Consider the following 24,855-nt stretch of genomic DNA (forward strand, 5'->3'; position numbering starts at 1 on the left):
TTTTTTTTGTTATTTTTGGTTATTTTTGGTTTCTCTGTGTAGCCCTGGCTGTCCTGGAACTCACTCTGTAGACCAGGCTGGCCTCGAACTCAGAGATCCGCCTGCCTCTGCCTCCCAAGTGCTGGGATTAAAGGCGTGCGCCACCACGCCCAGCCTTGATCTTCTTTCTTACATTTTGCATTTATCGCATATGGCAGAGGATTACTTGTGGGAGTTAGTTCTCTGCCCACCTTGAGGGATCGAACTCAGGGTATCTTACTTGGCTGAAAATGCCTTTACCCATTGAGCTAAATTGCTGTCCCTGCCTGATTCCAGAATGTCAGGGATTCGCGACACCACCGTGAGGCCCTGAGCTCTGACTCTTGGTCAGAAGGTTCTGGAAGAGGGGTCTGTGAGCCCTGCATCCTGTTTTGGGTCCATTCCTCCTGAGGGTGCCTCATAGTAGGGGTGACACTTCTTAGGATCCCTGAAAGTGGCAGGTACAGAGCTGGCCACCGCACACTGTGCCTCTGGAGTCTTCTAGTACAGGATCTTGTGCATGCTAAGCCGTGGACAGAACCATGAGTTTCTTGAGCAACAGCTCAGGGATTGGGGACCTCAGAGCCTGTAGAGGTTGCACCCCTCACTGTCATCTGCAGTCCCAGGTCCCTGTGGGCCAGAGGAGCTCATGGACGGTGTCATCTTCGGGGCGAAATACCTGGGCTCCACCCAGCTGCTGTCGGAGCGCAGCCCAGCGCCCAGCACACGCATGGGGCAGGCGCAGGAGGCCATGGACCGAGTCAAGGTGAGCCAGGGTGGAGTTCCCGGGCTGTTGGATGCGATGTCCCAACCACCTCGAACTTCTGTGTCCCCTCCCTACCCTGCAGGCCCCTGAAGGCGAGACCCAGCCCATGGTGGAGGTGGACATCTTTATCTCCACCAAGCGTGTCAAAGTGTTGGCTGCTGACTCCCAGGTACCCAGAGGGTTGGGCCTTGACTGTCGTGGACACTTGGGGTCCCTGAGAGGCCCCCAACCCACCCAGCGCGTGTCCACAGGATGCCCTGATGGACCATGCCCTGCAGACCATCTCCTACATCGCAGACATTGGGCCTGTGCTGGTCTTGATGGCCCGGAGGCGGCTGGCCAGGAGGACGACTCCCCAGGACCGCCAGCGGCGACTCTACAAGATGCTGTGCCACGTATTCCACTCAGAGGATGTGAGCAGCCGTGAGCCACGCCCCCTCCAGAGCATCTAAGAACCCTTGATTTAGAAACCTTGAGGTGTCCTGAAGGTGTGTGCATTGGAGCTGAGATTCTGTGGGAGGGATTAGGAGTATACTGTCCTCCCACAGGCCCAGCTCATAGCACAAGCCATCGGCCAGGCCTTCAGCATTGCCTACAGCCAGTTCCTGCAGGAGAACAGGATCGACCCCAGCCAGGTGGGCACGCAGCCCTCAACCGCTGCCAGCCACCCGCACAATGGCGACCTGGACCACTTCTGCAACAGCCAGAACTGCAGGGAGGTGAGTGCTTGCTCTGCTGCAGCACACACAGAGCCACCCAAGGGACCATGGCCCTATCCCCTGGCCTGCTGAGCCCACCCCACCGAGACCTGGCCCCATACCCCCTGGACACGGCCCCGCACCCTTTGAGGCCCCACCTCCTCACTGAGCACACCTGCATTGGGCCTGATCCCTCCCCCCACTTCCCCTGAATGGGACCCTGCCCCCCTCCCAACGTTGAGCCCTCCCTACACCTGGCTTGGTTCTGCCCGCTCTATCTATAAGTGCAGCCTCTCCCACACTGCCCCTGAATGTGGTCCTGCCCCTGCTGAGACCCCGCCCCCTGAACTTGGTTCTGCTCCCAGGTTTGCATCCAGAAGCGGCCAGGTGAAGGCCTGGGTGTCGCGCTAGTTGAATCAGGCTGGGGCTCGCTACTGCCCACTGCGGTTATTGCCAACCTGCTCCACGGGGGCCCTGCCGAGCGCTGCGGGGCCCTGAGCATAGGGGACCGCGTCACTGCCATCAATGGAACCAGCCTGGTGGGGCTGTCGCTGGCCGCCTGCCAGGCTGCGGTGCGCGTGAGTCAAAGTTCTGTGGGCCGGGTTCCCAGGGGCCTTGTAGGGTGCATAGGAGCCCATTAACAGGGTCTCCTAAGTTAAGTGACTGTATGGTACCACTGATTGCATCCCCATGTTGCCCGGGAGATTGACGGGTGGGTAAACTGATGCCCACAGAGGCCTGAGCAGCATGGTGGGTCCCCCCCCTCAGGAGGTGCGGCGACTTTCATCCGTGACGCTGAGTATTATCCACTGCCCACCGGTCACCACGGCCGTCATCCGCCGGCCCCACATGCGCGAGCAGCTGGGCTTCTGTGTGGAGGATGGAATCGTGAGGCTGGGGACACCCCCCAGGCTGGGTGTGGGGAATGGGCTTGCATACAGCCTAGGGAGTGGAGGCTAGCCTATAGCCTAGGGGCGGGTCCTGAGCGTTGTCCCCCTCAGATTTGTAGCCTGCTGCGCGGGGGCGCTGCTGAGCGTGGTGGAGTACGCGTTGGACACCGCATCATTGAGGTCAACGGGCAGAGCGTGGTGGCCATGCCCCATGCGCGCATCATCCAGCTGCTCACAGAGACAAGAGAAGTGCGTGGGAGTCACCTGACCTTGGCCGTCCCCCTTGATCCTGTCCTACCCAAACCGACCCCTTCTACCTGACTCTTCATCTCTGACCCCTAGATCCACATCAAGACCATGCCAGCTGCCACCTACCGACTGCTCACGGGACAGGAACAACCAGAATACCTATGACTGCCCCACCCATGTGTGCCTTCATCCCTGCCACTGTCACTCCAGAGCCGGCAGGGACCAAAGAGTCCTCAGTCTTGTATTATTTTCTAATATAAAAAAATTTTTTTAAAGATTTATTAAGTGGTCAGAAGCTTGAGGGCTTGTGGCACGCTGGTGACTGCATAGGTCACAGGTCGGTGGCTGGGCCCCAGTCATAGCCCTCGTCATCAGAGGATTCCACATCTCGGGCTCTTGTGAACTTCTTCTTCAGGGCCTCGTGCTTGTAGGTCCTGGGGGCAGGAGGCAGGTGCAGGGCCTTGGTGGCTGGGTGTGCTGTGTGACCTCACTCACCCGTACTGACCCCACCCGGCAGGGTGGGCACAGGGATGAGCAAGGCCGGGTATTTAAATGTGGGTTGGGACTTGAGACTCCTTCATATCCTACAAAGCCCAGCCCCAGCACCCATTCCTTCAGGAAGCCCTGAACCATGTGGGGTGTGGAGTGGCCCAGCAAGAGTTGTCTCAGGCCTGCATCCTTCCTGGGCACCTACCGCATGCTGTCCTGGCGCCGCTGGTCCTGGGTGTAGTGGCTGTCAGCCTGGGAAAGGAGAAAGGTAGTGACCCCAACTGACATACGTGGAGGGCATTGTACTGGGAGTCGGGGGTGCCATCATGTCCTCCTATCCTGCAGGGCCAAGTGCCCACCTGTATCTCCCACTCGTCTGTGATAGTCGTCCCATGACCCATCAGCCCCTGGTGATCATCCACCCATACGGGCTCTGAGGACCGGGCCAGAGCCATGGGTGCGGCCTCCTCATCGACATCCTGGGGTCCGCCCTCTCTGTCCGTATAGGCGCCCTCGCCGTCGGTGTCCTCATAGTCACTGTTGGTCCGACTGTCACAGCTGAGGTCTCCAGAGCTGGCGGCCAGGCCATGTCCCGGCAGGTCAAGGTCCTCGGATGAGCTGTTCAGCTTTGGGGACAGGTATATTGTGACCTCGGGGGAAACCGAGGTCCATACTCTGAATGCCAGCCTCTGCTGCCCTGTGCACTGGTCACCCGTGGACCTGTGACGAGTGCTTCTGGATTCTAGGTCGAGTCCCAAATCTGAGATCAAGGCCTTCAACTCTGACCAACTCCTAAGCACTCCACAAACTCCCAGCCCCATTACCCACCCCTTTAGGCTTTCTTCCCTAAGGACTCCTTCGGTACTATATTGGGTACTAGGACGCCACAGCGGATGCCTATGGGGTTCACCTGGGCTATGGCTTATGGCCCCCCTCTACCAAGCACCTGGTCCTCCGCGGTCCAGATCGGTCGCGCTTGCTGTTGCTGTATTACAGCCTTGACTTCCTGGTACCAGGAGTCACCAGTGCCATGCAGGGGGATGGTGGCTGCACGGAGGGGGGGGGGCGGTGCGGAGGGAGAGATAGGGCTAAGTCAGCAGGCAGGAACTACCGCCCCCACCAGAGCCCCCATCCCCACCCCCGCGCACCGGTGAAGAGGTGGCCACTGTGTTTCTGCAGTTTCTGGGCCTGCGCGTACAGGCGGCGGCTGCTGCGGCGAGAGGCCGGGGCCAGCCACTCCCGGAGCGCCTTGAGGGCCGGCCGGCTCTCCGGGGCACAAAAGATGACGATGGGGTAGTACTGCACGTAGTTGAGGCGCTCGATGGCAGAGGGGGTGACATCCAGGAGCGCGTGCTTGTCCTAAGACAGACGGAGAGTCTGTGGTAATAGCGGACCACAGCTTCTCACGGTCAGTTTTGTGTCTGATCCTGGGTCTCATCTATTGGCCAGATCTTTGGGAACCCCAGGAATCCCCCTGCCTCAGCATCGAGGGAGCTGGGATTATAAATGTACTCGGCCACCTCCACAGCCGAGTGGTCTTGTGTCACTTTTTACTTTTTTGTCCCTTTGAGACAGGTCTCTCTGTGTACGGCAGCTTAGTTTTAGGCTCACGACAGTCAGCATCCGGAGTGCGGGCTCAGGCGTGTGGACCTGAGTCCCTCAGGAGGCCCCAGCGCCCAGCTCCCTGGAGGTAACTCAGGGTGAAGCTGGGACACAGCACGTGGCGCTTCCCCATCCCCGTGCTTACCCTCTCTGCGATCACCCGCACTGTGTCCAGTTTGATGATCTTGGATGGGCTGTCAGTCCGGGACACGCTTTCTGAGGAGGCAGGGGGATGCCACTTATGAATGGTATATCATTGGTGCTCAGGCCCTTCTCAAACCTACTGTGACCCTTGTTCGGGGGGTGGGGGGGGGTGTCCTATGAAGCCTGACTCCGCATACTGCAGCTGTCCCCACCTCACACAATTTCAGCCCCCGTCCCAATTCCTGTCCCTGTTGCTATACGGCTATGGGGACTGCAGGGGCCTTCCAGGAGCCATACCATGTGGTGTGGCTTTCATTTTTCCTGGCTGAGTAATATTCCACTGAAGGAAGGACTTTAGGTGCTGCATCAAGAGCCCGATTTTCCATTTTTCTGCACATGGACCCCAGCACTTGTATCACCTGATGAGGTGGCCGGTAGCTTTGCCCTTTAGACTCTGCCCAGCCTCCTACAGGGGGCCTCCTTTCTAAGTGTCCTGAAACCTGTAAGATCTGGTTCTCTGTGTGAGGCACACTAAGCCCCCTGAAGCCCTCCAAGGCTCCCCATATCTCCAGAGCCACCTCACTTGCTAAATGCGCACCTGGTGCCACGCCCATGGGCCTCAGTTTCCCCTTTTATTTATTGCTTTTAAAGATGGAGTTGATGTAGCCCAGACTGGCTTCCAATTCCCTATGTAGCCAGAGCTGACCTTGGACTCCCCCTGCCGCCACCTGATCACCAGGCCCAGTTTATGCTGGGCCGGGTTGGGATGGGGGGAGGCCTTGATTTGAATACAGGATTTCATTATAGTTGACCAGGTTTTCCTGAAACTCGCCATCCTCCTGCTTCAAGGCTGATCACAGGAGGAACGAGACAAAATTTTAAAAATAAAGAAAAAAATCCGAACAGCTCTCAGCAAACAAAAGGCAGTGTTTGCCTGGTTGTAGGAGGCCTCCTGGTGCAGTGGCTAAGGACCCTGAGGGCCCAGATGGGTTGATGATGCCTGGCCTGGGCCTAGGTGGATGGGTGAGGGACAGCCCCATGTTATGGTTGCCTGGATCCTCACCCCAGCTGCCACGATGCCGTGTCTCACCTGCAATCTCAAACTCTTCTGGCATCTCTGTGGTCAGTTTCTTCATGGCAATGTCTGCCACTGGTCCTAGGATTACCACAGGGCGCTTAAAACTGGCTGGAAAGTGGAGAGAGAGGAGAGTATGGAGCCTGACTCCCCGTACTGCAGCTGTCCCCGTTACACATAATTTCAGCCCCCATCCCAATTCCTGTCCCTGTGGCTGTGCTCCGGAAGCCAGAGAGCACAAGGCCAGGCTCTGCAGTCAGGGTGCTCACTCAGCATCCCAAGTACCACGCAAGCCAGGCGTGATAGTGCCTACCTAGCATGAAGAGAAGCTAAGGCAGAAGGGTTGTCTCTCATCCTATTTGAGACTATTAGATGAGTGGACTGGCAGGAAGCCACAGTCATGCTGTGTTTGGCTCTTGGCTTATTTTATAAAGTTTTATTGAGATGCAGTCTGTCCATCTGTGTAGACTGAGCACACCTAGGCTGAGAGACCCTCCCATCTGTGTCTTCTTTCTTTTTCTTTCTTTCTTTCTTTCTTTCTTTCTTTCTTTCTTTCTTTCTTTCTTTCTTTCTCTCTCTCTCTCTCTCTCTCTCTCTCTCTCTCTCTCTCTCTCTCTCTCCCTCCCTTCCCTCCCTCCCTCCCTCCCTCCCTTCCTTCTTTTCTTTCTGTTTTTTTTTTTGTTGTTGTTGTTGGGGTTTTGTTGTTGTTGTTGTTTGAGACAGGGTTTCTCTGTATAGCCCTGGCTGTCCTAGAACTCACTTTGTAGACCAGGCTGGCCTTGAACTCAGAAATCCGCCTGTCTCTGCCTCCCAAGTGCTGGGATTAAAGGCGCGTGCCACCACACCCAGCGTGTCTTTTATTTCTTATAAAAATGTTTATAGTCATTTATTTATTTGAGACAGGGTCTCACTTGCTGTCCTGGAACTCTCTAGATCAGGCTGGTCTCAAACTCACAGAAACCCCCCTGCCTCAGGCTCCCGAGTGCTGGAGTGGCAGGCTTGTTGCTCACAGGAAGCGAGGCATCTCTGTGACCTTGGGAGGAGGGTCCCGTCTTCACCTCACCCCCACCCCTGACCCCATGCCCACAGCCACCCACCTTCTCTGAGCACCACACGCTCATAGGGCGGGTAGTGTCCCTGCCTGGTCAGCGCCGATAGGTCCTCGCGGCTCCGCTGGGTCGACGTCTTCTTGGCCCCTCGGCGGAGACCTCGGAGTCGCCAAAACTCCGCCCGTGGGTTGGAGCCCACTGAGGCGCCTGGCCCCACGCCCGCAGCCCGCTGCGCAGCCTCCAGGCTGGCCAGCTGCTCGGCCCTAGGGAGCACAGGGGACATGGAAGTCAGGACTGGCCCCAAACCAGCCAGGAACTGATCTTGGGGTCATGTCGCAGAGAGTGGGTACGGATTCAAGCTGAGGCCTCTGAGTTACAGATTTCAGGGATCATCCCTGACTCAGTGTCACCATGGGGTTCTAAAGGGATGCGAGAGGGGGAGAGGCTGCGCCCAATTCTGAAGAGAGTGAGGCCACAGCCAAAGGATGTGGGGCCCTAGATGCTGGTACTTGAGATGGATTGAATACTGGGAGGGAACTCTCTCTCAAAGATGAATGAATAAATAAAGCCGTATATATATATATATATATATATATATATATACTCAGTTATTACAGCGGCCACAGGACACTTCCGTGGCCCCACGGTGTCCTACCCCAGGGAGCCCTCAACAATGGGAATGGTGAGCACCCCCACCTGCTCTGGTTGGGGATGACGCCACGTTCTTGCTCTCGAAGATCTCTGCCCATGCGGGCGGCCAGCCAGAGGCCCCCATGGCTGCTGTGCCCATGGCCTGGCCCGGAGCTCGGGTACAACGTGTCCACCACATGGAAGACATCACCGCGGGTGAAGCCCAGGCCATAGGGCGGGCTCGGCTCCAGCTCAAAGTGTGTGCGGATGTAGAAGGAGTCACCCACGCGGGACTGGACCATCTTCTTAAAGACTGGGGACAGAGGGGGCTGTGTGACTCGAGGGGCCCATCTGTCCCAGGGACTAGCTCAGATGCTCAGATGGCCTAGGGATAGCCACGGAGCTCGGCTTGTGCTCAACCCACTAGCTTCTGGTCTTTGTTTTATTTATTTTTATTTTTATTTTTTATTTTTGTGGATTTTTTTGAGACAGGGTTTTTCTGTGTAGCCCTGGCTGTCCTGGAACTCACTCTGTAGATCAGGCTGGCCTCAAACTCAGAAATTCGCCTGTCTCTGCCTCCCAAGTGCTGGGGTTAAAAGCGTGCGCCACCATGCCCTGCTCTGTTTTTTTTTTTTTTTTTTTTTTGATGGTCTCACTATGTAGACCAGGCTAACCTCAAACTCACAGAGATACTATTGCCTCTGCCACTGAGTGCGGTGATTAAAGTCATGTGCCACCACAGCTGGCCAGGGGAGGCCAGAGCTTGGCGTCATGTGTCCTCAGTCCCACCCCACCTCGGGTCTCTGTAAATGTGGAACTCAGCACTCTGCCAGGCTGCCTCACAAGCTCTGGGACACTCACTGTCCTGTTTGCTCTGTGTTACCAGCTCCATGTCTTCCCCTGGAGGCAGCCCCAACAGAAACTGCACGGCCTCCTCTCGAGTCAGGTTCCGAAATGGCATACCATTCACCTGCCAGGAAAGGATGTGGTGTGAGACTGGGAATTACTACTGCCTGCCAAACCCCAGGTTCTGCCTCCCTAGGTGTCCCCAACCTGCCTCAGAACATCACAGACATGATCCAGGGTGCACAACTGGGGGACAAAGCTCAGGACAAACAACCAGGTTGGAAAGCCTCAGGCAGTCCTGAGAGGGGACAGACTCCACCATGTAAAAATTCCCTGGGGCCCATGAGAGAGCTAAGCAGGGGAAACACTCCATGGGCAAGCATGAGGGCCTGTGTTCAGATCCCCAGCACCCATGGAAAAAGCCAGGCGTGGGAGGCAGGCCTGTGATTCCAACATTCAAGTGGCTAAAGTGGGGAGGGGGGGAATAGCGAGTTCCAAGCCAGCCTGGGCAACAAAAAGGGACGCGGGGGGTAACAGGGGAACACCAGGAGGATTCAGGACCATACTCCCCAGGCCAGCTGTCCTGTGTTACCTGCAAGATCTCATCCCCTTCCTGGATGCCTTGTCCATCGGCTGGGCTGCCTGCCTGCACCCCGGATACGAAGATGCCCACATCGTTGCCGCCAGCCAGCCGCAAGCCAATACTCGCGCCCTTGGGGAAGCGCACGACACGAGTGTCGGGGCTGTAGCTACCAGAGAGGGGGGCGATCAGGCCGGCGGTGGAGGATGCCCTCACCCCTTACAGGACTTGGTTTTCCAAACAGCCCAGATTAATGACATTCCACAATCAAGGGGACAGAATGTGGGGCCCACGGCACCACATGCTCCTCTGAGTTACCCACCCACGGTCCTCCAGGCTCTGCCGGCTAGGGACCCTGTAAATGTCATAGCGGCTTTCTCCAGGAGACTCTGCAACGAGAAACGGAAACCTGTAGCCTTCACTCATTTAGAGGACTCAGAAACTCCTTCAGAGGACCTAGCAACACGCCAGCCTTGCTGAGGAATTCTAGGCTGGGGCTCCACCCCTGACTATGCCCCCAGCCCTTTAGAGTTATAACCTGGAGCTATTAGCTAAACTGCCTCTCTTGGCCCCGCCTTTCACCCTTAGGCTTTGGGGATCTCCTTCCCCCAACAACCACCTATATCATCTCTGCTTCCTGCCTGGTTCAACATGGCGCCTGCAAGTGAGGAAGCCCTGAGAGTGACTGTCCGGTTGCTAGCGTCTCACCTGGTTCAGCGATGGCTCTTGAATTCACTGACCGTTCCCGCCTCCGGGGCTGCGGGGTCTCCCTGGGTGGGATGACAGATTCCAGTGAGTCGGTGGTGCTTTTGCAGGGCAAAGAGCAGGGGTATACAGACATGAGGTGTGGCCCCTCACGGGCCATCATCCTTCACTCACACTGGGGAGTCTGTCTGGCTGTCCTCAGGGCTCCTCTGACCCTTCAGAGGTGGCGGAGGAACGTGGGAAGGGGGCGCCTGGGACAATTCTGAGGTCAGGTCTGAGATGTCTGTGGGAGAAGGGCAGCAGGTCAGCCAGGGTCACACCTACCTCTTGCGGTCATGTCATTCTTGTAACACGGGGGACCATCAAGGCCCTGATGAGCTAGGGGTCCTCCGAATCCCACAGAATTCAACTTGGTCATGCTGTGCGGCTCTAGGTCAGTTCCCATCCCTTTCTGAGCCTCCAGGAGCAAGGCTTGCAGCTAGCTGCCTTGGGCTCCTCACCTTCCATTAGGGAGCTGTCGCTGTCGCTCACTGCGGGAGGGATGTTCACCAGGAACTGCCCACTGTCTCTCAGCACCAGCAACGTCAGCTCCCCCTCCGACTTCTCAATGAGCCTTCGTGTGTCACTCAGGGACAGATTAGCACTGGACACCCCATTGATCTGAAAGGAACCAGGAACAAGTAAAGGACATAGCGTCTAGAAGGTATGAGCCTGAGAGGGGAACTAGAGACTTTTGGCGCGGAGCAAGGTGGGAGGGAGTACTGGAAATAATTCCTGGGACCGGGAACATGGCACTGCATTCCTTGGCCTCAGTTCCTCGGCCCCCGCAGTCCCCCTGCCCCCCAGCATGAGCCTGGGCTCACCTGTAAGATAAGGTCTCCCTCCTGCAGCCCACGGTTCCGAGCGGCGAGGCCAGATTCCGTGATGTGTTTTATAAAGATCTGACTGCCTAGCTTCACCCCAAACTCTGGAAGGGAGAGGAAGGAAATTGAAGCAGGGCTCAGCTAGGAGGCCAAGATCATTCAAGCTGGCTTTGAAGTAATTTGCAATCCTCCTGCTTCAGCCTCCAATCTAGGCAAGTGTTCTACCCCTGACCACGCCCCCAGTCGCTCCACTGGGGGATTTAGGTTGGAGAAGAGACACACTCCACCCCTGACCACACCCCCAGCCTGACTTTTTTCTATTTTGGGGGTGCAGCCCCGTCTGCCTCACCTTCACTGTTTCTTCGTTTCACCAGCACGGACTTTAGTGGCCTCATTAGCACATCCTGCTTCGGCAGGCGCTTGTAGCCAGACACCAGGTCCAGACCGTTGGCTTCAGATCCGCCACCCGAGCTCCGGCGCCCATGGCTGCCTACCCTGCCGCGGCGACCTGCCCTGGACCGGCGAGAACGCTCACCCCATGATCGACCTGAGCCACTGGAGGAGTCCCCCTCATAGCCCCGGCCATGGTCAGCTTCTTCCTGGTCTGAGAGCTGGTGGCCAGAAGCTGGGCTAGCCTTGGTGGCAGGCAGCTGGACCCTGCGGGGACGCTTCACTGTCTGTCAGTCGGGAGGAGACATGTCAGAAGAGGCAGGAAGAGGGGAGAGATTGCCGACCCACAGAAAAACCCCAGGGGATCCAGCGCCTCTCTAGCCTCCAACACCAAAGTTGTCATCATCTAACAAAGACCAGTGTGTGACTTCCGGGGCAGGCATCCCGACAGGAGCACAACTATGGGATGCATAGCACTGCAGCTAAACCAGGAGGTCCTACAGTCTGAGTGATCCCGCTCAGAAGCAAAACTGTCCCAGAATGCTCAGTAGTTCCGACTATACAGGGACTGAGGCAACAGGATCAAGAATTAAATATCCGGGAGGCAGAGGCAGGCGGATTTCTGAGTTCGAGGCCAGCCTGGTCTACAAAGTGAGTTCCAGGACAGCCAGGGCTACAGAAAAACCCTGTCTCGAAAAACAAACAAACAAACAAAAAAACAACAAAAAAAGCACTGACTGCTCTTCCAGAGGTCTTGAGTTTAATTCTCAGCAACCACATCACTCACTACAACCATCTGTAATGGGATCCGACGCCCTCTTCTGGTGTGTCCAAAGACAGTGACGGTGTACTCATAAATAATAATAATAATAATAATAATAACAAAAAAATCAGTGTCCCCAGCCTCTGTCCACTTACAACGTTGGCTGTTTTGGTGCAGGTCTTAAGGATCTGGATGGCAAAGGCAGATGTGACGTTCTCCACAGAGACACCATTCACCATGACGATGTGGTCCCCGGTCCTGAGAGAGTGGCTCCAGTGAGGAGACTTGGGGCTGTACCTCTCCCCTCCCACCATCAGGAGATTTTTGTCTTTTGGTCTCTGTGTCTCTATCTCTCTGTCTCTGTGTGTGTTTCTCTTGGTCTCTGTGTCTCTCTATCTCTCTGTCTCTGCATGTGTGTCTCTCCCTCCTCCATCACTCATCAGTTCCTCAGAGCCAGGAGCCATTTCCACTCAGATTCCAGGAGCCTCAGTCCACAGGTCTTGGAAAACTGCCCTGCTCTCAAAGAACAGTCCAAGATTGTCTGTTCCAGTTCTTTGCCATCCCGCCCTTGGGCACTGCTCAGAATCTGGGACCAGGAAGTGTTAGGGACACGAGGCCAAGGAAGTCAGGTCCTGTTGACAGAGCTGCAGGTGCCAGGTGCTTTCTGCACTCCCCCCCCCACTGTCCCTCCTCCCACTAGCCCTCTCTGAGCCTCACCGGAGCCACCCTCACCAGAGCAGGCCCTCTCTGAGCCCTCACCGGAGCCGGCCCTCAGCGGGACCTCCTGGTACCACATCAGACACCACCACGGATCCACTAGCTCGGTCATGGCCTCCAGAGACAGCTATGCCGAAACCGCGGCGGGGGTCCTAAGGGACACAGGGAACAGGCAAAGCATTACTTCCCAGACCCAGGGGCTCCCTTGGAGGGGCAGGCTTCAGCTCACCTTGTACAGTGTGGCTGTGTGTTGTTCCCAGATGGTCAGCTCTTCCATGTCTGCCACCTGATAGGGACAGGGACAGGCTCATGGGGCAGGAGGAGGCTATGGTGTTCACTTCCTACCCCACCCTCCACAGTGCATCCTCTCAGCAGCAGCTTCAGAGCTCCATGGCTCCCACCTTCCTCAGGATCACAGTCACAATCCTCCCTACAATCCTCCCTACAGTCCTCCTCCCTGTCTGGCTTACCCACTATACCTCCCTGCTCCAGCACAAGAGCCTCATGGCTGCTCCCCAACATCCCAGCCTCCCTCCTGCCCAGAGGCTGCCTCTCAAGCATGTTCCAGGCACTCAGAGCCTTCTCTCAGTCCTGGGTGAGGTGGCCAGGATACCCCCACTGAAAGCTGAACCCCTTGCAACGTCATCTTAATGTCACGTGACCCACCTGCCAGGCCCCGCCTCCCAATCTCCCCAGCTCTGATGCCTGGGCTTCGGTTTACTTTTGGATGGTCCGGAATCTTGTTCTGAAGCCTAGGTTAGCTCCAAACTCATGGCAATCCTCCTGCCTCGGCCTCCTCACATGGAGGAGGCACATGGGGCATCTCCAACAAAACCCTGGCAAAGATCTTCAAGTGGCACTCTGAAAGCTTATCTGCGCTCAACTGTGGAATTTTTATTTCTTGGCTTTCCCAAGTGCGCCGGGGCTCCTTAGGGGGAGGGGAGGCAGGTGGCCAGGCTTGTCTCAGCCTGCCCAGCTTGTCCCAGCTGGTGTAGGCAGGTCACAGGCTTTGTCTAAAACCCTCTGGGGCTCCCCTTGCCTTAAGGATTGGCATGACCCCTGCTACCCCATCCCTGCCCATCCATGGATTTCTCAACTGTGCTCCGCAGACCCTGGCTATCTCTTAGCTGTGGAAGACCTGACCTCTCCATCACTCAGCCCAGACAAGCCATCAGCTACAGTCCTTGGCAAACTCCTATTCAGCCTCTAGCGCCCTGGAGCTAAGGTGCCTTCCAACGTACACATCTGACACCCCTCCCCTTGGAGTCTAGGATGTCACAGTCTAATCTAGTTTTCTCCACGAATTCCCCTAAGTCCGGGTGCTCCGGGTAGTCTAGGATGGGGGTCCTAGGGACTGGATAAGGTCCCCACAGTGTGGAGCTTTGGGAGAGTTTGAAAACCACAAGAGGGCAGTTTAAAAATACTAGATGCAAACCCCTCAGCCCCGCCCCTCCAGGTGAGCGCCTGGCTCCGCCCCTGCCACCTGCGGACAACCTGAGCCTGAGACCCGAGGGGAATGGGTGTGACGAGCCTCCCGCCCAGGGGCACTGGCTCTCCACCCGCCCCTCTCCGCTTAGTCCAGGAGCGGGGTGGGGGTGAGGATGTAGGGAGGGGCTGGGGACAGGTCCGTCGACGGGGTCTCGGGAAGGTCATTCCTCCTCCTCCTAACCGGGCAGAAAGTCTTGCAGACATAAAGCCTGGAGTGTGACCCAGCAGCCAAGTCTCAGTTTACTCTTCCTGTGTAGGAGTTTGGGCTCCATGCCAGAAGGGCAAAATTCCTCCAGGGTCCCCAGAACTGGCTATCATCCGACCCGCCAGGCTTCTTAAACTCCTTGTACACAGTAGGTGCTCAATAAATGCTAGCGGCCAAGAAACGAAACAAAACACAGCTACCCACTTTCAAGATCACACACGGGCGCCCTCACTGTCTCAGTGGGATTCGAACTCAGGTCTGTGGGGTGAAGCGGTTGAAGAAGCTCCAAGAAGGCTCTTGGGGCTAGTTCACAGATTTATCTCTCCATATAGCCGTGGACTAGCCACCGCGCCTCTCGGGGCCTCAGTTTCCCTGCCTGTTAAGCAGGCGGGCAGGGTTTTGAAAGCCTGAGTCCCACTCCCATTCCGACCACCACCAGTTCCAAGCGTCCGGCACAACTCGCCTGGAATCTCACCGCCATGGTGCACAGCAAGCGTCCTGGAAACGGTCAGGCAGCCCCCACTATGGACCAGGAGGGGCCTGGAAACAATCAGCCCCCACTTTGGGCTGGGGGGTGGTCGCGGCGGGGTTGGGGCTGCGCTCCCGCCTTTCTCGGGCTCCGCCAGCCGCTCCCGGCTGCACCTGCTCTTCCTCCTTCAAGTCGGGGGCCGCCCCGCCCCAGCCGGGCACGCCTCCTGGAAGCGGCCGCGGGCCCCACCGCGATCCGATCCGAACAAGCGCGATCCGGACCTGGTTTCCCACAAAGCCGATCTGAGCCCCGCGGCCCGGGCAGCCGAACGCGTGGGAGGGGCAGCCGGGAAAACCCGGAGCTATCACAACCAGGCGGAACGGAGTCCCGGGTCTGGGACGTTTTTGTTCTGTTGTTTTCCCACGTACGAAACGGGCACACATCGAGGTTCTCCCGGGCGGCCCGTGGGTAAGAAGCTTTGCGAGGGAGTCGGGAGGTGGCGAAGGTTTGAGAAGGCAAAGAGGCAAGAGTGTGGTGGGCAGGGAGGGGCGTTGCAGGAGAGTTCTGAAGGTGGGTTAAGAGTTTGCCCTGGCAAGAGCGATCTCTGTCTCCATTGGAACGTTTGCTGTGAAAGCGTGAGAACCTGAGTTCAAATCCCCACAACGAGGTAGGTGCTCAAGCTCCTGTGTGTCCCCCCCAGAGGTCTGATACCCCGTGGCAGCCTCCGTGGGAACTACATCCACATGGCTCACAGTCATCCGCAGGGAAACACCAAACACAAGAGTAAACAAGTCAAAAAAAGAGAGAGGTTTTCCAGCCTTAATTCCAGTACTCAGGAGGCAGAGGTAGGAAGATCTCTGTGAGTTTGGGGCCAGCCCGGTCTGTATAGTGAGATCTGGGCCAGCCTGGGCTGGGCTACAGTGAGACCCTTTCTCAAAACACACACACACACACACACACACACATACACAAAAACAAAACCATATCCGTTTCCCAGACAATCCAGTCATGTTTATGGCCTTTCCTGGGTTACTCTGACTCCAGGCCAAGTATGTATTTCAAACTCAGACTGCTTCCTCCTCAGGGCCTGCCACTAAGGGTTAGCTTTAGAAAGGTCCAGTCAGGTTAGCCTAGATTTGGACTTAAGGTAGAAGGAAGTCACCTAGATAGGTGGGACTAGTGCTGGCTCTGCCCACAAATTCCTCACTAGTAAAGATAGCCGGATCCTCAGCCCAACCCAAGGTCAAAGGGCAAACCTGGGCACTAACAGGCTCCAGTTGCTACCTCAGGGCTAGAGGAAGAAGGAAGGGAATGTGACAGCCAGAGGCAAAGCAGAAACTCTAGTGTCCTGAAGGCTCGCTGGAGAAGGTGGGCATACAAGAGGGGTTTTGAAGGTTGATAAAGAGTTGGTCAAGACAATCTAATCCAAATCTTTGGGCTATCTTGGTGCGGCCTTTAGCCCCAGCACTTGGAAGGCAGAGGCAGGTGGATGCTCAAGGCCAGCCTGGTCTACAGAGTGAGTTCCAGTATAGCCAACGCTACACAGAGAACACTTGTAGGGAACCCCCCCCCCCAACTGACTTGCCCCAGCATTTCCTCCCACTCACCAGCACACCTTGTGCCGAGAGAAGATACGTGTGTTCTCAGACCCTCACAGTTGGAGGCTCGATCTCAGGTCTTTTGCCTGTTTGCTGTGTGCCCTCAGGAAGTTACTCTCCCACTCTGTGCTCCTATATGGGCATCTAGCATTATGGGTAATGAAATCCTAGGTTCTGCATGGCAGAGTGGGTAGGTGGACTAAAAGGGGCACCGTATTGGTTTGTCTATTTGTGAGTCACTGAGTGGCTCTGTGCCTCGGTTTCCCCATCTGGAAGTGGGAATGATAGTGGTTTAAAGGACTGTTTCCTGTACTTAGAGACCTATCACATGTGTACCATCTAGGGCAGGTTCTGCTGTTGTTCTGAGGCCGGACCTCATATGTAGCCTAGGCTGTCCTGGAACTCACAATCCTCCTGCCTCAGCCTCCACAGCATCTGGGACCCATCCTCAGCCCCTGTGAACAGCTGGGGCAAGGGGACTTGCTGCCAAGCCTGAGGTCCTGAGTTCGATCCCCACAACACACAGAATAGCAAGCGACTACCAATCCGCATGAGTTGTCCTCCAATCTCCGCACGCTACAGCATGTGTGCATGCGAATACACAAATAAATACTTATGTAGAGATTAAGAATTAAAGGAACTCTCCAATCTGCCCCCAGAGGCAGGCAGGTAGTGAAAGCAGATGCCTCTTGGACAAGCATGTTTAGGCTGCAGTACCGATACCAGCCAGGAGGGGACAGTGTCTGCAGGCCAGAAAGGGGGTGTAGGATGGGAGACAAGTTCTCTAGGACTCTGCTTGCCTATTCTCATACATCTGGGGAAACTAAGGCATGTGTGGAGGGCAGGGGCTGGGGCTGTGGGGTGGGGGTGGAGTCAAGGGTCACTGAAGGGTGTGATGTCCCCTCAGGTGTGGCAAGACAGGTCTGACCGGAACTCAAGAATGCCCCAAGAGCTTCAATGGTGTACACTGCTGGGTCTGCAAGGAGGGAGGAGCAGGTTCTGCTCTCAAGAGGAGGGACAGAAAGAATGGAGGCTGCGCCAGCGGGCAAAGGAGAAGCAGGGATCTAGGTCAGGACAGTAAGGTGAGGGTGCCAGAGGGCCAGAAAGATTCAGTGGAGAAAGGCAGGCGTGGCTCAGACTGACCCCAGGGAGGAGGGAGCCAGGGAGAGTTTACTGAACCACTCACCGTGGCGGAGAGAAGCAACGGGAAACCGACCCCGTTTCCACGGTGCATGTGCATTCGTGTGCATGCATCACATGCACTGCTAATAAAAAGAATTTAGACTCTGTAAATAGCTAGGAGTGGTGGCACGCACCTGCTCTCCCTGCGCTTGTAAGGGGAGGGCTGGGGCAGGAGGACTGCTATCAGTTCTAGAGGAGCCTGGCCGCTGAGCTGTGGAGCCATACTCATCACCACAACATGCACAAAGTAAAATACAGGGAGAGTCCGAGGAAACTCGCATCTGGGACACCAGGGAGGTAGGCCAACCATGACCACCGTGAGACTTCTCGCCTCAGTTTCCCTGTAAACCTCGGCTCCCAATCTGACTCTGAAAGGCTTCCCCAGCCCCTGTCTTCAGCATTTGCAATACCAGCTTCAGCCAGTAGGGGACACGTGGGACCCAGAAGTGGCATCTGGTGTCCTAGGGTTACAGGGTTCCCTAGCCCACCCCCACCAAAAGTCTTCAAACTGCTCCTGAGGTCTTTCTCATAGCTTTCTGTTGTTGTTGGTTTTGGTGGTGGTGTTGTTTGGTGGCGGCGGTGGTGGTGGTGGTGGTGGTGGTGTTGTCACTATGTAGACCAGGCTGGCCCAAAATTCACTATGTAGACCAGGCTGGCCCAAAATTCACTATGTAGACCAGGTTGGCCCAGAACTTACTATGTAGACCTGGGGTGGGGGTGGTGGGTGGTTGTCACCCAGTCTGCAGCTGTCTGTACAACCACACCTCTGTGTCTTCCACAGTGTCAAAAACCTCATGTACCCTCCAGGGGATATTTGTTCATTTATGGAGTGCTGGCTATTTGCCAAATCTTATTCCAAATAGTGCTATGCATGGTTCAGGGGTAAGCAGGGTGAAAAGACCCCTGAGGCGAGGGCTCCATGAGCGTGTGGTTGACATTTCATAGCTCTTGAGCGCCCTTTCAGTAATATAACTTTGGGCAGGGTTTCCTCTGTGTGTCCTGATGGTCTGCCAACTTTCCTGCCTTACCACTGACCTCTGGCTCCTGCCCCTGAACCTTCATCTCAGCACAGCCCCTCCACCTGATCCTTCCTGACAGTCACCCCCTTATCAGCCACCAGAGGGCGTACACGAACACTGAGTCCTCTCCCAGTGTGCTCAGCTCTCCATGGTTCCCACCCACCTTGGCAGCTCAGCTGCCTGTCCCGGGCTCCGGGCTCCCTCCATTCTCAGCACACTTGCCTGAGCCTTAACCTTCTGCCCAGGCCTGTCACCACCCCAGATGTCAGTTCACCCCCAGTGCTCCCGTCTTCTCTTCCTAAGGTAGAACAAGCCACATGTGATGGGGCACACCTGTCGTCCCAGTCTCCGAGGTAAGGAGGGATGATCAAGAGTCCAAGGTTATCCTTAGCTACTTATGGACACAGACACCAGCCTAGGCTATGTGAGATCCTGTCTCCAAAAGCTGAAAAGATAAAATTATGAATGTCTGAGCCTTGTTCCCAATATACATAACGTACAGTAAATGCTCAAAAAATACACACGCCGTTGTTAGGCAGCCCGTCCCCATAGCCAAGTGTCCCACTGACCTCGTCCACGAAGGGTGTTGGGTTCTACCCTGAGCAAACACTGCCTCTCTGGCACGCAGCCTGGCCCAGGAGGAAGAACTGAGCCTAAATTCTCATTGTGGACTTTCCCCAGCATTGGTGCCACACGGAAGTGCCAGGCCGGACAGGGATTTTTCTAAGATGTCGCCCCAGGGCAATTTCTTGGGGGGTCAGCTCTAAGGCCCCCTGTGCGACAGACTTACTCTACTGTGCAGCCTCTGGGAGCAGCTGCTCCTGTCTGGGCCTCACTTCATTTTGTGCCAAATAACCGGGAACTGAGCTGGGAATGAGGGCCCCCAGCGCCCCAGCGCCTACCACTATAGCATTAGCTTCTCCTTGGTGCAAAATGAGAAACTGAGGCTGGGCTAGTGCAGCAGCCAATAGTCAGAACTCCCAAGGCCTGGTCCACCCTGTGTCTTGAGCCTTCCAGGAGAATAAGATAACCTCGGGGCGTGGGGGGGGGGATGGTGGTGGTGGTGGTGGCTGGACACACCTTTCCTGAAGGAATTGTTTTTCTTTGTTTTGGGGCAAATGACACAGAAGGAATTCCTGTGCCCCTCCCAACTCCTCTGTCAATCCCATTAGGCATCTGTCCATCCATTCTACCCTCCTTGTGCAATTTTCAGCTGACAGAGCTCCTGTCCTCTCCTGTCCCCACAATGTATAACCTAGGATAGGTGGCACATTCATGCCTTGGATATATGGGGTGACCCTCAGGGAGAGAGTTCCAGAAAAACTCAGAGTTAGTTCAGGAGTACCCCAACTTCCTCTGCCATCTCCCAAAACTGCAGGCCAGCCTCCCATGGGAACCAGGATCTGTCCTGCTAGGGGATCAGCGACCAGCCTCCCTAGCCACCACCTGCGCTCACAAAGACCCTTTGAAGGCTGGACTGCAGCGTGCTGGGCGCTGTGCCAGGGCAGAAACTGCAGCCGCTGGAACTTTCTGAAACTGTGTCAGATGTCCCCACAGGATGCCAGCTTCCGGCTCCCATGGGGGGCTCCCAGAGCAAACTTGGGGGTCCCGGGAGCCCAACATGGGATCACTTGGATGCATAAAGCCCTTGGGATGAGCTCAGCTGGAGACTTACCGGTCTGGAAGGCTGAGTGAATGGACGCAGGGTGGGAGGTGGAAGCTGGGTTCTGGATAGCTGTCAGGCATGGGTGGCAGGGAGGAGACCCGAGCTGGCTGCTCGGGCCGGGCAACCTGTTTGCTCAGCTCGAGCGGAGTGGAAGGAACGGTGGGCGAGTCCCTTTGCCGGGTGGAACCGGCAGGACTGTGCAGGTAGTGCGCAATTGTGAGTGCAAGAGAGGCCGGCCCGCAGGTGGGAGGGTTTGAGGCTCAGGCGCAAGGTGCTCTCACGTGGCCAGACAGGCCTTAACCCCTGAGCACCCAGAGAGGCCTAGCTAGCCCTGCACCCCACAGCACCTACACCACAGAGTAGGTGCTCACAAAACACTGAGCATCCTAAGGGATAAATGGGCTGCGCCTCTCGCTGCAACCTACCCGCTGTCAAGCTTCCGGCTTTCATCTCAAGGGGGGACACTGAAATAATCAAAACTCGAATGGAGCCACGGCCCAGCTCATTACTATGGGATTCTAGGCGGGAGCTCCACCCCTGACTACGCCCCCAGCCCCTCACTGGGGAATTGTAGGCCAGGCTGCACCTTTTAGCCACACCCAAGATTATTATCTACTCTATTGGCATTGACTTCCCTGTCTGTACACCTGACCCCTTGTGACTTTCCAGTTTCAGACTTTATTTTTATTTTTATTTCTGAACTTTGCTTCCCCTTAATTCGAGCACTCCTGACCTAGTTCCTTCCTGTGATGCCCAAACAGATTTCAGCTTTTATCAGGTGTCCACATCGCTGGAGGAGTTGGTGACCCCATCTTAGTTCCTCGGGCAAGAAGGCTTCAGATTCAGGCTCCTAACCCGCTTTCAGAAGGTGCTAATACTGGGCTCCAGTGACCACACTTTGGAAGCCCGGGCTTCAGTCAAGTTCTGTCCACACCACACACCAAAGCGCTCTTTCTGATGCAATTGTCTTAACGGATGGTCCACGCCTGTCCTAGTAAGGAGGAAGCTCAGACTGGAGTGTCTGTCTCAAAAACACAACAAACAATATATATTACATACATATTATTATTTTGCAATATGATGTATGCTTATTTTTATTGATAACTTATGTTGTAAAGTGATAAAATGACAGTAGTAAAATACACTTCTAATATATGTAATAAATTTCTTTAACGCACACACTCCTATAGCCCAGGTTGGTCTCTTTAAATCAATATATAGCTGAGGAGAACTCAGACCCAGTACTGGGGAGGCAGAGGCAGGAGGATTTCTGAGTTCCTGGATCTCGTAGACTGGGCTGGCCTCAAACTTAGGTAGGAGATGCACCTACCTCTGCCTCCTGACTGCTGGGATTAAAGCTGTGCGCCACCACTGACCAGTTGTGGGGTTTTTTGTTGTTGGTTTTAGTTATGGGGTTTTGTTTTTTCAAAGATAGGGTCCCACCTATGTAGCCCTGGCTAGGCTGGAACTTGCTATGTAGACCAGGCTAGTCTTAGATTTGCTTGCCTCTGCCTTCGGTGTAGTGTCCGCCTAGGGTGCTCCTGAGCCTCATACTAGGCTCTGCCCCTTGATATCCGATTGGCTGTAGTAGACTCTAGGCCACGCCCCATCTCGGTCCCCTGCAGACGCTCTGGTTTGTTTGAGCTGGTCTGTTCATCCCTCTATGGACGCTTGGAGGCGCTGGTGAGTCGTACTTCACTTTAGCTCCACCCCTGCTACCTAATTGGTCAGGTTCCTCACTTTGCTGAAGCCCCGCCTTCCGCCCCCATACCGCACGTGAACACAAGTGTCTTCCTGCACCGGACGCCCGAGGGCGCTCGCAACTTCCCTGAGTGGGTGCCGCCCTAAGCCCGGTCCTTATATCCGATTGGTTAAGAGCTTCGTGTCGACGCCAGGCTCCGCCCGGACCCCGCCCCCTCCCTCCGCCCTGTAGTGCAGGCGGCGCTTGTTGTTCAGCGGCGGCGGCCGAGCTCGGGTGCATCCTCGGGCCCGCCGCCGCCGCCGGAGCGTTCGGCCATGGAGCTAGAGGTGCCGGACGAGGCGGAGAGCGCCGAAGCGGGGGCCGTGACGGCGGAGGCGGCCTGGTCTGCGGAGAGTGGGGCGGCGGCAGGTAAATGCTACCCCCCCGGTCGCTGCGATGGGCTCGCCCCTCTCCCCCGCCGTGGCGCGTGGTCTCGACCGCCTGCTTCGCGCTGCGGTGCGGCCTGCCGGGCTGATCCATTCTCAAGCGCGGCGCGGGGGTTCACGCTCTCTCCCATTGCCTGTGCGGGGGAGGGGGCATCAGCGTTCCGGCCGGGGAGACTTCACCGCCCCACCCGGGGATGCGGGACTCGCAGCGCTCGACCCATTTTAGGGTCCTTGGGTGACACGGTGGAGCCGCAGGCGGGCGTGGGTGCGGCTCTTTATCCTGGCAGCGTGTGCATGCAGCGAGCCTCTTTTAGATGCATGCGGTAGCGGTGAAGCGGTCCTCCGGTTTGGAGGTAGAGGGAACCCGTTTTCTTGCTGCAGGGGATAGAGACAAGCAAGTCATATCTGCCCCTTTGAGTGTGTGGCGAGTGGCTTCTCCACAGTGTGTGGGAATGCTGGAGCCCCCTCATTCTAATGGGGGACCCCACTTGCGGACACTGCCTAGCAAAAAAGGGCGAGTGTGTCCTCCATGCGACCCCCTTTGCTGGGCTGTCAATCTTGCAACTGTCACCTTCTGGTCCCTCCCTGCTACACACCACTGATCACCGATCTGTTGGCCTCAGTTTACCTCCCTCTAAAATTCGGGCTGGGGAAGGATAAAGGAATGGTGTTGAGGTGCCTTCTCTGTCCTGGCTGGGTGAGCAGATGTCCCGTCAAACCCCCAACCTCCCAGACCCTTCTCCCTGGACCCTGTCAGTTATACTAGGGTAGCCTGTGGGGCCACCCAGAGCCTGTGGGGCCACCCAGCTTCCTGGTGTCCCCTTCCTTGTCATGAGCAGCATCTCTGGGTTTGCAGTCTGTAGGCAGGGCGGTCGGGATGCACAGCTGAGAGAGAACAGAACGCTCCCTTCTCCATGGAGGTCACAGGAACTTTCTGGATTCACAGAACTCTAGGCTCCCTCGGTAGTGCTCCGTGGCTGACAGCTGAGTTAGGTCTCTGTGGGCTCACTTAGGCTTCCAAGGTTCTCCCTGGCTGTCCTCATGGAAGATCAGGAGGGAAGGAGGAGCCAGGGAGCCAGGTTTCTTCAACCCCAGGCGCTCAGCCTTTTTCTCTATGCCATTGGGAACCTGGTAGCTAGCCTGCTTCTAGCCTCCAGCCACCTGCCCTTCTGGGCTGTCACCTGGTGTCCCGTGCCATGCTGGAGAAATTGTGCAGGGGACAGCAGGGCCCTTAGTGGCCATAAACCTGATTGCTCCGGGCACTCAGTTCCCACGACAGAGTTCACAAACATTGTCCCTGTATGGAGCCTTTCGTCACAGGGGGCCTGGGGGGACGACAAACTAGCTGGAGCAGACAGGGTCTGTCACCGAACTCTGGACAAACCTGTGCCTGACTGACCCCCAGGGGCTGTTTCTCCCGGAAGTTCCTTTTCCTGCCCAGAGTCCTGTTAGTCATCCACACAGAATCCCATAGCTGCCTGTGAGTCCCACCCTCTAGTCAGGCTCCCTGCTGTGTCCCCACCTGTAAAATGGGGAAGCCATCTGGATCTACTCTGACCTTGGGTTGTGAAGAAGCACCGGAGTCCAGACTGCCTTAAAGGAGTCAGTTGCATTTATTTACCACCAACTGCATACCTGCCTCCACGTGAACATGGTGGGTGTCCAGTGTTGGTGTCTCCAGCCACACAGGGACTGGAGGTCAAAGGCAGGAAGAGTGAGGCCTACCCCGCTTCCCAGAAGACCTGGTGCTCTGGGGTGCCTGTCTCCCCTGCAGCCCTGTCAGCAGCCTGTTATCTGCTCTGGTAATTTCCACCTATCTGATGGGAAGGAAACCTGCCTCTGTGGTGTTTAGAATCCAGTTACTCCAGAGGCCTGGCCCAAAAACTGCCTGCCTCCTGCCTTCCTGTGGCTGCTGGGGCCCTTGTGCGATTTCTGGGTGTGTGGTGTGTGGTATGGCTTGGGAATCCTGGATACTAGGACACGGGGCTGGTGACCTGCCTGGGCTCTGGTGTGAGTGTTCCTGAGCTTTGGCGGTCCCAACCTGCCACTGCCTCCTCCCCCATCTAAATTGGCGGCGAATTATGTCAGCGTTGCTTCTAAAATCACCCCAGAGCCTGCCCACGTCTCCTCCACCCTGTGCCTCTGCTGGTCCAGCAGCATCATCCTTCATTTTGTTTTCCACCAGCTCTCCGTTCCATAAGGAGCCCATAAAACCTGGCTCAGGGCCCTCCCTTCCTGTCTACTCCTTGCACCCTCAACGCCAGCCACAGGAACCTCTATGTTCCTGCAGCAGCTCAGCACCAGAGTAGGGTGGCATTCAACAGGTGTGCGGTGACTGTCAAGGTGTGCCAGTAAGAGGTGGTGGCCTTGATGTCAGGGTCAGAACTGTTGGCCTTAGAGACAAAAGGTTCAGTCAAGTCTTCGCTTAGGTGTTATCCTTGAGGTCATGCAGTCGGATGACAGCTGCCTCAGTCTCCCCCATGGAGAGAGGCTCTGGGGCCCTTCCTCGATTGGACTGTTGGGGTCACGATGTGCGCAAGAGCAAGGTAACGCTGGGACAGGGACTCGAGCAGTTGCAGCCCATGTGCTAGGTTTTGTCAATAGTTTTTTTTGTTTTTTTTTTTTTT

At 56.2% G+C, this 24,855-nt stretch overlaps 3 protein-coding genes across 8 annotated transcripts in view; 2 read left to right on the forward strand and 1 right to left on the reverse strand.

Annotated features, from left to right (window-relative positions):
- Window positions 1–2,902, forward strand: part of Apba3 (amyloid beta precursor protein binding family A member 3) — a 5,264-nt gene extending 2,362 nt beyond the window's left edge. The window contains exons 4-11 of one of the 2 annotated variants that reach the window (XM_029482734.1): window positions 639–784; window positions 867–953; window positions 1,036–1,197; window positions 1,333–1,503; window positions 1,848–2,060; window positions 2,251–2,370; window positions 2,484–2,621; window positions 2,715–2,900. In XM_029482734.1, coding sequence (XP_029338594.1) covers window positions 639–784; window positions 867–953; window positions 1,036–1,197; window positions 1,333–1,503; window positions 1,848–2,060; window positions 2,251–2,370; window positions 2,484–2,621; window positions 2,715–2,786 — 1,109 coding nt within the window. In that variant the 3' untranslated portion in view covers window positions 2,787–2,900. Of the gene's footprint in view, window positions 1–638; window positions 785–866; window positions 954–1,035; window positions 1,198–1,332; window positions 1,504–1,847; window positions 2,061–2,250; window positions 2,371–2,483; window positions 2,622–2,714 lie in introns of both variants that reach the window. The other variant, XM_029482733.1, reaches the window with a different exon arrangement.
- Tjp3 (tight junction protein 3) lies at window positions 2,883–20,326 on the reverse strand. 3 transcript variants are annotated; one of them, XM_029482732.1, is made up of 21 exons: window positions 20,111–20,326; window positions 12,704–12,760; window positions 12,517–12,626; window positions 11,913–12,015; window positions 10,954–11,281; window positions 10,605–10,708; window positions 10,242–10,401; window positions 9,916–10,024; window positions 9,745–9,806; window positions 9,359–9,425; window positions 9,049–9,199; window positions 8,472–8,580; window positions 7,677–7,923; window positions 7,029–7,243; window positions 5,947–6,042; window positions 4,858–4,928; window positions 4,259–4,469; window positions 4,057–4,157; window positions 3,470–3,736; window positions 3,316–3,362; window positions 2,883–3,055 (listed from the first exon to the last, which is right to left on the reverse strand). In XM_029482732.1, the coding sequence occupies exons 2-21, from the start codon at window positions 12,749–12,751 to the stop codon at window positions 2,953–2,955; spliced, it is 2,709 nt and encodes a 902-aa protein (XP_029338592.1). In that variant the 5' UTR covers window positions 12,752–12,760; window positions 20,111–20,326; the 3' UTR covers window positions 2,883–2,952. The 3 variants fall into 3 exon arrangements, with proteins under 3 accessions (XP_029338592.1, XP_021029367.1, XP_021029366.1); XM_021173708.2 differs by having other exon boundaries at window positions 5,947–6,012; window positions 9,049–9,205; XM_021173707.2 differs by having other exon boundaries at window positions 9,049–9,205.
- A 1,701-nt stretch (window positions 20,327–22,027) lies between these two features.
- Pip5k1c (phosphatidylinositol-4-phosphate 5-kinase type 1 gamma) overlaps window positions 22,028–24,855 on the forward strand; it is a 27,361-nt gene continuing 24,533 nt past the window's right edge. For all 3 annotated transcript variants that reach the window (XM_021173792.2, XM_021173790.1, XM_021173791.1), the window contains exon 1: window positions 22,028–22,211. In XM_021173792.2, the coding sequence (XP_021029451.1) occupies window positions 22,118–22,211 (94 nt within the window). In that variant the 5' untranslated portion in view covers window positions 22,028–22,117. The remainder of the gene's footprint in view (window positions 22,212–24,855) is intronic.

The sequence above is a fragment of the Mus caroli genome, chromosome 10 (genome assembly GCF_900094665.2).
Source record: "Mus caroli chromosome 10, CAROLI_EIJ_v1.1, whole genome shotgun sequence".
Lineage (NCBI taxonomy): Eukaryota > Metazoa > Chordata > Mammalia > Rodentia > Muridae > Mus > Mus caroli.